The sequence below is a fragment of the Musa acuminata genome, chromosome BXJ1-3, assembly GCF_036884655.1.
Source record: "Musa acuminata AAA Group cultivar baxijiao chromosome BXJ1-3, Cavendish_Baxijiao_AAA, whole genome shotgun sequence".
Classification (NCBI taxonomy): Eukaryota; Viridiplantae; Streptophyta; class Magnoliopsida; order Zingiberales; family Musaceae; genus Musa; species Musa acuminata.
This window is the reverse complement of record NC_088329.1, coordinates 40,586,589-40,599,176: the sequence shown is the minus strand read 5'-3', so window position 1 is coordinate 40,599,176 and position 12,588 is coordinate 40,586,589. Positions and strand designations below refer to the sequence as shown.

The 12,588-nt window shown below is 35.9% G+C and overlaps 1 protein-coding gene and 1 long non-coding RNA gene across 14 annotated transcripts; one reads left to right on the top strand and one right to left on the bottom strand.

Moving 5' to 3' along the window:
* Window positions 1-4,965: 4,965 nt before the first annotated feature.
* On the bottom strand, window positions 4,966-5,444 carry LOC135637915 (uncharacterized). Its single transcript, XR_010496424.1, has 3 exons — window positions 5,278-5,444; window positions 5,138-5,203; window positions 4,966-5,001 (listed from the first exon to the last, which is right to left on the bottom strand). It is a non-coding gene; the product is annotated as an uncharacterized LOC135637915 (long non-coding RNA).
* Window positions 5,445-7,280: 1,836 nt separating this feature from the next.
* On the top strand, window positions 7,281-12,252 carry LOC135585236 (nuclear transcription factor Y subunit C-4-like). Of its 13 annotated transcripts, none has more exons than XM_065137714.1 (4): window positions 7,358-7,407; window positions 7,665-7,711; window positions 9,054-9,105; window positions 11,199-12,252. In XM_065137714.1, exon 4 carries the CDS (start codon window positions 11,246-11,248, stop codon window positions 12,056-12,058), a length of 813 nt encoding a protein of 270 aa, XP_064993786.1. In that variant the 5' UTR covers window positions 7,358-7,407; window positions 7,665-7,711; window positions 9,054-9,105; window positions 11,199-11,245; the 3' UTR covers window positions 12,059-12,252. The 13 variants fall into 13 exon arrangements, with proteins under 13 accessions (XP_064993776.1, XP_064993787.1, XP_064993783.1 ...); XM_065137706.1 differs by having other exon boundaries at window positions 11,123-12,252; XM_065137713.1 differs by lacking the exon at window positions 7,358-7,407 and adding an exon at window positions 8,865-8,963 and having other exon boundaries at window positions 7,418-7,711.
* The last annotated feature ends 336 nt before the right edge of the window (window positions 12,253-12,588 follow it).

The window sequence follows — 12,588 nt, the reverse complement described above, 5'->3', positions numbered from 1 at the left end:
CAGAGCTTAAGCAGATGGTGAAAGGAACAAGATTAACCCAAAAACCTTATGCTTTCACTTATCACGATTGAAATTACAAATCAATATTTCTCAAAAACAACATGTAATTTATAAATTATAAGCACTGCCGAATCAAAGCCTTCATGAAACTTTCAATTTCTTTCCCACTAATCCTGCCTTGCCCGCCCCTAACGACATATATTTTGCACAAACTGTATGGAGCATCCACATAGCCAACTGGATTGCCATCCACACGATCCAAACCATAATCTATCTTTAGCTAAATATAGCATGGTTCTAAACTTTTGCCTGACCTGATAACACACAGTTGTTGACAAAAACAAACATAGATAACAGATTTAAAAAATAATTGGTTTGAAGTAAGAGACAGATACTAAAGATTTACTTGTAGAAATTTTCCATTGTGTCCAATTGTTCGACATCAGCACCAACAATTTCAGTAGCCTTTTCACCATTGTGAAAAAAGTGAAATGTTGGCGGGACCAAAAAGCATTTTAAGTGTACAAAGACATGAAAAGGCCTTAATAATATGTTAACTCAGAAATGCAAGACATAAAATTGAAAAATATCCAAGGGATACAGATATATGTAAGCAAATTGATCCAAGCTCTTCCAAAAATCAAAGAGAAAGCACTAAATATTCTTCTGGAGAAAAACAAATAATGTAAATAAGGATTAATTAAACAGTATCATGCATGCATATACTACCGGACAACATAGTTTAGGGGATAAAATATAGATTTAATAGGAAAATTTTCAACCAAGGATTCTAGTATTGGTCCTACCGGACATACTGTCTGATACTGATCCAAGCAGATACTTGGACATGGAAACTAACCGGGAAAAATGCATACTTTCCAGCCCGAACTGGTATATGCAGGCCAGCTTCAGCTGATGTATTGACGCTTAAAATCCGAACCTGCCTCTTGTGTAAGATCCACTGGCAAGGTGCTGACAATAGGTATAGCTCTTCTTCTTCTTTTTTTTTCCTCCTTGTTTTCTGATAATCAATTGACCAAACAGAAATTTTCTTATTTTCATTTTTGTTTCTCATGTCACTTCTTTTGCCTAACTGTGCTGTCAGCACTGGAGCAGACTGCTCCAAGCTAGGACCAGCTCAGTAGTGAAATCTGTGCTTAAAACCTGGGTAGAAAAACCCAAAAGGGTACCTGAAATTGAAGGGCATGACCATGCTGGAATCGCCAAAGCATTTATTCTGTAAATTTTCATTTAAGAGCCAGCCTAATCCTCTTTAAGCACTCAAAACAGATGCTAATGCCTAGATACAATATTCAAAAGATAAACTCGTAATATGCAATTGGATGTCTATGTCCTTCCATATGAAAGGATGGTACAGAGATACTTGTCATGCCAATGATGCTTAATCATGGATATAGAACATAATTTGTTATATACCTTAAAGATCAAACTCTTGGAAATAAAATCCCATGAAATCCCCATGGACATGTTTATATGAATACATATCACAGCAACTTTGTCAACATGAATATTGTCACATTTCTAAAAAAGTCTTATACCCTAAAGGACAATATTTTACTCTAATAAATCTATTTACAAATGTTATTCTGAACGTTAATCAGTTATATTTGGTCCAATACAGAAAACCAACTGAAATATTTAAGAAAGCAATGGTAATATCCTACAACCCCAACTTTATGCTAATCTTTCCATGAGTGAAGTGCCTGGCTTTTTGAAGGGTGGAAAGGTTAGTCTACAGACCACACATTGCAGAAAGAAAATACAGTATAAAACTTCAGAGGTATCTTTAAGTGTCATTGATATAGTATAAGTTCATGTTCATTTGAACCAAAGAGCTTCAGTTTCCTCCCTTCAGTCAAATTCATCCTTTCTTGCTCTCTAATGCTATCTAAACATTGGAAACATTTCCAATAATTTTACATAGTGGCATAAGTTATCAGTAGAAAAAAGAACTAACAATAATCATAGCAAAATAAGAAGCATTTAAAAATTGGTGCCTTGACTTATTGCAAGTAATATGTTTATTAGTTTTGACTATGGTGTTGCTGCATCACACATACCACAGAGTAAATCTGCAGATTGCCAAGTAAACTTCCAAGGCCTTCCTATATACCAAATCCATTAACCAAGAATAAGAGCAGATTTCAATAAATAAAATAAAATAAAAAGAAAAACATACTAATCAAACTATACATATCCAGAAACAGAATATTATCATCAGTAAAGGAACTTTCCTACAGCATGCTCAAATTGCCAAATGCTAAAAGCAGGATTTCTGTCTATAGGAAACCATGTGTGGCAACAAAAGGTAATATTTCAGCTTCACGTCAATTGTTCAACCAGTTTAAAGTTGTCATGGAAAAACCAGGTAAACATGGAGAATTTAAAGAAAACAAAGATCTAAATATTTCACACTAGAACATCTAATATCTTTGTATAACAGAATAGTAGATGTTCATTCAGGCAAGCAAAATTTGGTGCCTGATTATCTTTTCTTTGTTGTCAAGTTGCAACCATGAATATTTTTTCAATGATGAGGGAAGCAGATAATGGTGACTAAGAAGAGAGACCATGAGTTGCAAACATGTATTACATAGTGAAAATAAAAGAGCTCCCTCAAATTTCTCTGCTTATGTATTTATACTATGTTGAAATTGTGTTAATATCAACTTTTAGAACTTTGCTACGATGTTTCTTAAGTTCAATATATACTTTTTTGTTGTAATTCTGTATTCTGTTCCATTAAATCTTTAAAAGAATTAATATAAAGACTATGCTATTCCCAAAAGCTACAAGAGAAGTATTCTTCCTGAAAGTATCAAAAGATTCAAAAACAAGATGTGTAGCATTAGTTATATACTTGTAGTTCCAAAAACGTTTTTGTTATAATATATAGTAATTGAACAAAAAAAATACCAACATAAGACTGCAAATAGGCTGTATAAATTAACAGAAAAGGAAAAGCAAACGGTGAAACTGCGATCACATAGAATTAACTGAAGAAGCACCAAAAGGATTCTCCAGTGCCAAATCAGTCAAAAAAAGGGCAAACCATATAAAAATACAATTGTTTGGATCGAGGTAAGATCTTATCGAGCAACAATCGGCACAGAAGTTTTCAGCATTACGAGAATAAGATTATAGAATGAACATAGCTATCTAATGGTCGTGACCAAATAAAAGTCAAATAAGAGCTCTTCTGGAGACAGAAAAAAGATCAAAGACTAACATCCCTCATGAATCAAACTGTGGATATCAACAACTAGACACTTACGTCACCTACAACAGATGCCAAGAAAAGATATATAAACAAATCAAGCACATGTTACCTGATCAACATCAAATTTATAAGTAGTGACATTTGGGAATTTGTGGCTCAATTCTTCAATTACTGGCACTATAGCTGTGCCTAAAACAAGATAAACTAATAAAAGAAGATCAAACTGTAAAGTTAAAAACTTATGCCATATTTTAGATTCTAGAAACACATTTTTAACATTAGAAGCAGATGCCGGAGGTCGAGAGCCATCTAAACTCAAAACATCAGGGTAAGAAAAAGCACCCAAAAGATTAATTTTCATAAATCTTCAAGATTCTGGTGCACTGCAGCACTGATCCATGCCAAAACAGTTTTTGGACTTTCAGTTATAATGAGACTTCAAATTTTTAACTATTGTTACTTTTCAAATATACCCAACAAAATTTTGGTTTACATCTTCCCAAAATTATAATTACTCCAAGATTTACTAAATATAACTGTTTTTTGCCAACTGTCACATCATCATAAGACTATCATGTTTCATTAACACATTAGCACAAATTTCAAAACCAGCATACTATTGTGTAATTACTTCGACTGGGAAGTCCAAAATCTGATGTCTTATTTTTTTATTCATTTAAGTATTGAAGCTTGAAAGATGAAGAGTGAAGAAGTACTGCTTTAAATCCTCCTTGCCAAAATCTACAAAAATTTCAAAATCCTCTATTGTTAGATCCCAATATTTATAAATACTATCAACATAGCCAAAAGGCCAAAAGAAGTTTAATATTTTTATTCAAACCAAAATTTCAAGAATTCCCACTCTGGGATCAATAGATCACCTGGATCATACATTAGTAACCCAAATAAATTCCAAGAATCATCCAAAATATATTTTTTCTGTCAAAAAATTGCAAATTCACTATCTATGCAATCAAAATTGCATATCAACTGCTCAAACATCTCATCCACATTATTCAATATATGCAGAAAGAAAAAAGACCCTAAGCCAATCGATGAATTGCACTCTTTTGGCGTGCTCATGGAGCCAAATCAGAGCCCTCTGGTTAATAAGAAGTCTTTAACTAATTTTCAGTCTCCTACTACAATAAATTTATTTAATGAGGAAAAGTGTGCCTATTTACTCCATGACAAAACAATATGGAAATGAGGTAAAGATATTTCCACATGTATGCATGTATATGTGTATATGTATACATACATACATATATGTACATACATATGCATACATACATATATATACATACATATATATACATGCATATGCATGTACATATATGTTACATCCAAATAGCAGCCTTTCTCTTATCTTTTTATTTTGGCTACATCTACTTGTGTAAAATCATTCAAACCAAAATAACCGAAGGCCAACTATTCCAATTCCCAAGGTTTATCAGAATCCATACAAAACAAACACAGAGATAGTTCCGGGAGACTATGAAAAGAATCAATAGTGCAAGAATGATACAGAACATATACCGATCCACTGTTAACTAAATAAAAATAAGTAAGTAAAGAAATGAACCCTAAAGCTCTAAATCCCTAATAATACTTATAACATCCTCAAAAAAATGCTGCAAGGATGTCGCAGTAAAATAAAGATCATGCACATACAAACAACACCATCAAAGATTAAGGCAGAAACTTACAAGGTCCACACCAAGCGGCCGTGAAGTAAAAGATCGCCCGCAACTTATCATCTGCAACCAAATTGGAGAAGGAATTCTATTTCAAGAAAAAAGAAGGGAAAGAAGCACGATTCTCTCCGAACTAAAAACGAAACAAATAAGACCGTAAAAGAACATCCAGGCAAAAATACTTGAAGAACCCACTCACGGTTCGCTTTTTTGAGCGCAGCAGTGACCTGATCCCCCGATCTAAGAAGAACAACATTCGACGGAGCTATTTCCATTCAAGAACTGGGTGAAAAAACCAATCAGATATACAAAATGGAAGTAATAACGGAGAGTGATTACCGGAAGCGGAGGAGAAGAGTCGGCCGGAAAAGAGGGGATGGTCGACCGGGAAGGGGCGATGGGGCAAAGAAGGTAAGGTAGTGGGCGGCAATGGGATTTCGGACTGGGAAAGAGGAGAAGCGCTTCGGGAGGGAAGAGGAGTGTGGCCGCGGGAAGGAGAGCGGAGGAGGAAACGGCCGGGGATAGTTTGCTTTATGATTTCGATTTCAAACGCTTTCGAAAATTATATTAAAATTTCTATAATTATAAAAATAAAAATATTTAATCTTATTTCTTATTAATTGTCCTAACGAAAATACTATTAATACTAATACTAAACCGATAATTGATAATGTCATGAGAAAAAAATTATATGTTTAGCTAAGAATTTCAATATAATTTTTTATAATATAAATATTGAGATGCTAAGAATAATTAATTATATATAATTAGAGAGACGACGGGTCCGCCCATAGTCAAATTGGCTAACAAGTTGGTGCCCATTTTTATTTTTCTATTAAATATTTCTGATAGGACAAACGAAAAAAATTATTGTCCTTTCTATTTTTATGTCAATTATATTATTTTTAATAATATTATAATATTTTTTGTATTTTCACGAAGACACCATGAGCTTATGTAAAGATAATATAATTGACTTATAATCAAATAGAAGCTAATTTATCAACCTTGATTGAATCTCATATATATATATATATATATATATATATATATATATTCTTATTCATCTAATAACAATATATGTAACAAAATTAAATTAATTTATAAAAAATTATATAGTTTTAATTAATTCTTATAAACGCTCTCATTTTCAAAAATTCTCGTAGAACGTCTCTTCTTTCATAAAAAGATGATTTTACCCCTATCTCCATAACATAGGGCACTACTTTCGCCTTTGGTTGCCCCTAGTCACCTTTACTCACCATCCCTCATCCCCTTGGTTGCATTCCATTTTGCCCAATATCAATGCTCTTCTCTCCTCTCTCCTCTCTGGTGACATATCTCGATTCTATTTTAAAGTTATGGTATCATTCACGAAGAGAGCATTGAGACTTTTTTTCTTGGCTATCGTGCTTGCAAGATCGAAGAGAGTGGAGAAAGATCATCAGAAATCGTCTCAACATCTTGTTGTCCTCGATCAAGCTTCTTGCCTTCAACATCCTTGCCCATAGCTCCCTTAGTTAAGGACGACGATGGAGGCAATGGAGATGACGAAGCGAAGCGTAGAGGGGCCTCTCCTTCGATGATTGTAGCACTAAGTACTTCTTAATGAGCTCTAATATGATCAGATTTATAAATAAGCATCTCTTATAAAATATGAGTAAAACTAAATCCGATATTACCAATAACTAATATGATCAGATTTATAAATAACAAATATGTAATGGCTAACTAAAACATCCGATATTACCAATAACAAAGAACATTGTCTCCATGGATACATAGATATTATAAAATTTTGAAAATAAGAGTGCTTTATCAAAAAAATTTAAAATTATATATATTTTTTTTCAAAAAAATTATATCATTTATAATGAATAAAGTTATAGTATTTTTTTTTAAGATAGTAAAAATAATATAACCATATTTAAAAATCTTGTAACTGACATGGTAATGAATTGACTCATTTTATGGACTTAAAAATACACATCATGAGATTTTTTTTATGTATCAGAAAGAGGTATTTTGAGGATATAAAAAAAAAAAGACACTGGTGAGAAAAATAACGGAATAATTGAAAAACCTTGAACACGTGTCAACAGAGCAAAATGACAACGTGGTGTTGTAATGCTCTTTCGAACGTAGAGACCGTTGACGACAAGAGGACGACCAACACGTCTCCATCAACCCCCACACTTCTCTATAATTACCCCAACTGCCATCTGACCTCGAACCGTCGTTTTCGGTCGATGAGAGACCGCACGCACCAAAGTCGACCTTCGACACCACCTCTCTCCTTGACCACCAACCAATACCATATCCCCACGTGTAAGTAAATTGGTCCCGGTCGAAACGTGGGTCGTCATTGCTGATTGAGGCGCGCGCTCTCTCTCTATGTATTCTTTTTCGCCGGTCGCTCTCTCTAGGGTTTCCAAGGTCAACTCGAGCGCTACCTCTGCCTTCTTCCAGGTTGGTGAAAGAAAGGAGAAATTGGATCATCTTTGTTCAATTTAGGGTTCTGTATCTTTGTCTCTTTGTCTGTTCGATCTCCGTGCCTCAGATTTTCTGGCTGTCGAGTGTTGTGTCACGAATTCGTACGGTTTGGGTCGAACGTAGTAATTTCAGTTCGCAGTTCATTGTTCTAGAATTCAATCGACTCCTCGTTTGGACAAGGTAAAATAGTTTCAATGCACGAAGTTAGTGACTTCGTTACGTTCGGTTTGCAGGGAACGACGGAGCCTTCGTGGGTAACCCGTTGAGTATGACTTCGCGGGTGAGGAGTGAATCTCGTTCTTGTTTCATTCGTCTTCGAATTCATTTCATGTGTTAATCGATAAAGCAGATCTTTTTATCCTTTTGGATACCAATCCGTTGCTGGTTTTGTTCATAATTTCTGCTTTATCATGAACTTTTCTGAGCCTCAGTTTTGAGAAAAATTGTTAGCTTTGATTTCGAAGAACTGTTAAATGCCTCAATTGGAGCAGTTGGGAGCTGTCAATTTATGCAAAAAGAAAAAAAAAAGACTTTGTGAAACATACACATTCAGTTTAATAAAAAGAGTGATGAACTTAGCTTTGTAACCATGTTCTTTACAGTTTGAAGGTGGAGGCTCGTTTTGGGACTCATCTATAAAACATTAGAGCTTGGGAAAGAATGCTGAATGTAAATTTGTCACCTCTGAGAATCTTTCAAGGGATCATTTTGACGCTTCGATATTCGAAACAATGAAGTCAGGTTTCATGATTCAGATAATTACGAAAAAAGTGTCACTTAGGCCTCTCTCTTTAGAGTGATTATGGAGAAATTCATTGCTATGCAGTCTCTCCTAATTCCTTAATAATGGCTGCAAACTTCTGCTAAGTAATTGGTGGCCCTATTCTTAGCTCCTGGATCTCTTTCCTGTAGAATGGTAGGATTCAGGTCCTCTCTGGCAGGAGAATCACACACACAAACAAGAAAAAGAAAACAGAGGATTTATATGCAAGTTTTGTAGCATATGTGGCCCTTTTTGTGCAATAGAGATATGAGTAGCCTGTTTCATAGTAGACACTGCTTTAAAGTTAGTTTGGCGTTTAAGTATATCATAGGTATGGAAAGAGAGAACTGAGAGAGGGAAAAAAATGATCTATAGAAGCTCATGTTTACCTGAACAGAGACAGTTGTACTATCCTCTCAAGAACATTGCTTCAGTAATGATTCATAAGGATTACAATGTGGTACGACTGTTATATCATTGAGAGTTTCTTGACATACTTGAATTTCTCTAGGGAGAATCTAAATTCTTCTCTTGGGCTTTCTGTTTTTCGGTTTCAATATGATTCTGTGTTGGAAAGTTTATTTACTTTTGTTTCTCTTTGCACCAAAAAGTTCATTACCTATCTATATTGTTTGAATCTATGATATAATATTTTCGATTTGAGTGGCAGGAGCTTTTGGTTAATTGAACTTAGTAGCTGAAATGTTGACAATTTCCTTTGTTTTGAGGGTAGGAATACAATATTGCTGGCGTAATTGACTGTTCAGATGTTAGTACCTTCAAGTTTTCTAATTTCTGCAGCATGGAGTTTTTTTTGCTTGTAGTCCTGATGCATTTTCACATGTTCCTTGTTCCATAGTCTCTTCTACCGCAAGAACGGGAAAAACCTTATGTTCATGTCTTCATGAAAGGTATTCAAGCTTCCTTTTCTGCAGCATGCATAACTTACCTATAATTTCAAATATCATAAGGTTTCTCAGTGGCCACAATTAGAGGGCTGGTTTCTCTACCTACCTTTTTATCTGTTTGTGTGTGTGCCCATTCTTTTCTTTCTCCCAACCAGGGGGTGGGTAGATATTATTGTAGTATTGGTGAAACCAAGTGGAGGAACATTGAGGTGGACATCCTCTTTAATCACCAAGATAGCAAGCAGGAAATCATAACATCATCTGACATACAAGTTATAATATAAAGACTACATGGTTAAGCCTATGGAGCACGGACATGGAATTTGGGAGCTAGTTTGTATTGGACATGTATCCTGCACAGATACACATTGGATATGCTTATGTACATGTCTGATGCATCTGTCTCATGTCTTACATTGATAGGCAGCAAGCCTCAGCGTCTGTCAATTGCCCTTCATAGCTTGAGGAGAAGGAAATGAGGAAGTGAATTTCAAAGATCCTACATGGGCTACTATACATTTCTAATCCTGCCACTGCAGGAGATTTCTAATCAAGAAGGAAAAGCTTGACCCATAGGGTAGAGTCTCCCTATTTTAATGCAAAGCAGAAATGTTCATCTTGATGCTGATGACTTCCAGACCTTTGTGATTTGGGAATTTGTTTGAACATTTTTTGGGGGTGTGGATGGGAGGGGAACTCGCGTTGGCTGTGGTTTTAACTGAGTTGTCATGGGTTTGAATACCACAAATCAGGATTGTGAAATGCCTTATTCTAGTCTTCAATGAGAATTAAATCTCAAAAACATACTATTTTTGTGCCACCATAATCTGATAATTTATTCATCATATCACAAGGACAAGACAATATAATCTTCAAACTTCCAAGTTTCTTATTGAGTTAAGAAACTACAAAATGACTTGTAACTTTAAGACTTGCATGGAATTATAGTTTGTTCTTCTCTGAAATATTATTTTATTCATATTTATAGTTTACACAAAATTCTGGAGTTAATTTTAAGCACCATAAAATATGTGCACTGGTATTAGGAGTGAGTCCTTTATGCTTTTGCTTTAGTGGGCTCTGAATTTTCAAATTTTCCTTTAATTAAGTCAAAACACACAAGAAATTGTGTAGATATTTTTTTGGGGTTGTTGGATAGGTTCCAGCATTGTTACATGATTGCCATTCTTGATTTAACTAACTTAAAAATGGACTCCAAAAATCTGGTCAGTAAAGTTGATAATTCTACGACCACATTGTAGGGGTAAAAGAAGTTATACTGCTTATTTAACGCTAGCGGAGGCTGCAATCTCATGTCATATGTTCAATTTTGTTTGATGAAGTTGTTTAGTGACAAGAAACCTGCCTAAAATCATGAAAGAAATTGCATCAACTCCACTGACATTGTTCTTATCACTGAGGATGCTTCTTCAAGTGCTTTTGCTAGGATTCTTCTTATGTTAGACAAAACAGGGACAGTGCAGTATTGGTGGTTTAGGAAATAATGAATTCTACTATTGTCTTGAACTCTTAGTTAACGGTGAACATTTATATGAACTTTCTAGACATTCCTGTCAGAAAAAGCAGAGCTGAGTAAGGCAACAAAGCCATCTCGATGGTGAATGTAATTGTGGATTAGTTTACAGTGCTGAATTAGGCAACAAAGCCAGCTCGAGCAGAATTAGTTAACAGTGAACTTTCTGATAGAAGTATGTAACTGCAGATGCATATTCTGAAATCCCCTACCTGGGTGGCTTTTGTGTCTGCACAACCAAACTGAGGAAGATAAGCAGGAGTAACGTAGGACGAAATGTATATAACCATTGAGCTCGATGGTGAAGTAGGATCCATGCTACAGACATCATAGCTTTTATATACTATTCTGAGTTCTAAGTCATGCAGTATCATAAACTGGAACTTCTGAAGTTTAGTAATAAATTACAGCATTTTATTTAAAAAAAAAAAATCATACTGTTGAAGATTTGTTTTGTTTACTTTACTCTTGTTTGATTGTCTGCAGGATTTGATAGGAGATGCTTTAACTATTGGCTATCGGTCATTAATTAATATATATCATCTCCGTATCTCTTTCCCAGTCATGTTTGGCGCAGTCCTGTAGTGGAAAGTGAAGAGTGCTGTGATCATGGAACAGTCAACACAACCATCTCGCCCTGTAATTGGAGTTGTTTCTGGTGCTGCCCAAACAGCATATGCTGCACCAACGTATCAACGGGCTGCGGTGGTTACTGGAGATCCAGCAGTGACAGGTGCTGTACCTCCCCCAACACAAATGACCTCAGCATATCCTACTAACCCAGCCAATCTTGCAAGCCAGCATCAGCTTGCCTATCAGCAGGTCCAACAGCTCCACCACCAGCAGCACCAACAGCTCCAAGCCTTCTGGGCCAACCAGACGTTGGAGATAGAACAAACTACGGATTTCAAGAACCACAGCCTACCCCTTGCCCGGATAAAAAAGATCATGAAGGCTGATGGGGATGTTCGTATGATCTCAGCTGAGGTCCCTGTGGTCTTTGCCAAGGCATGTGAAATATTTATACTGGAACTGACGCTCAGGTCATGGATCCATACTGAAGAAAATAAGAGGAGAACACTACAGAAGAATGACATTGCTTCTGCTGTTACCAGAACTGACATATTCGACTTCTTGGTCGATATAGTTCCCAGGGATGAGTTGAAGGACGACGGTATCGGGATTGCAACAGCTGCGTTTCCTGCTGTAGGCGCTCCTGCTGATTCAATTCCTTATTACTATGTGCCAGCACCGTCGCAGGTGCCGGGCCCTGCGATGATGATGGGAAAGCCTGTAGATCAAGTGGCTGCTGCGACTATGTATCCTTTTCAGCAGCCTCTTTCCGTGGCTTACATGTGGCAGCAGCCTCCAGTGCAGCAGCAATCGGCACAACAGCAACAGCAGGTACCAGATGGTGAGTAAGCTAACATATGTTTTGTCATCGGTTTGGATGTTAAGAGGAATGTCCAGTCGAGTGGCATGTACTCTTTCTAATGCGTCAATTGTCCAAGTGGTTGCTAAGATCGTTGTTAGTAGACCTCAGTGGAAGTTTGCTCAGCAGCAATAAACTGTGTTCTGTGCCAAGATGAAAATGAAAAGCTCCTCTTGTGTCTTCACCTGAGTATATTACTAGTTTCTCATGGATTCCAGATGTGATGGATTTCATCTCTTCCGTTCACAGACTGTGAAGTAGGAGGATCGAACTAATTATTCATTTCGTTTAGGTGACTTTGAGTAGCTCACAATGTTCTGTCAAAATTGCCTTACAGATTTTACCCTGATCGATCGATATAGGCTAAATAATTATTGCCTGTGAAGATATCATATTAATTTATCCCCAATGGTGTGGATTACTTACAATGAATCACACTTATATTGGTCTTCATGATGTGGTCTGACATTATTATTATTATTATTTAAAAATATTTAAATATTTGTGAGATTATAAATGA

What these genes read in the sequence shown, in the direction of transcription:
- LOC135585236 (XM_065137704.1), top strand. Translation starts at nt 11,246, where the DNA reads ATGGAACAGTCAACACAACCATCTCGCCCTGTAATTGGAGTTGTTTCT.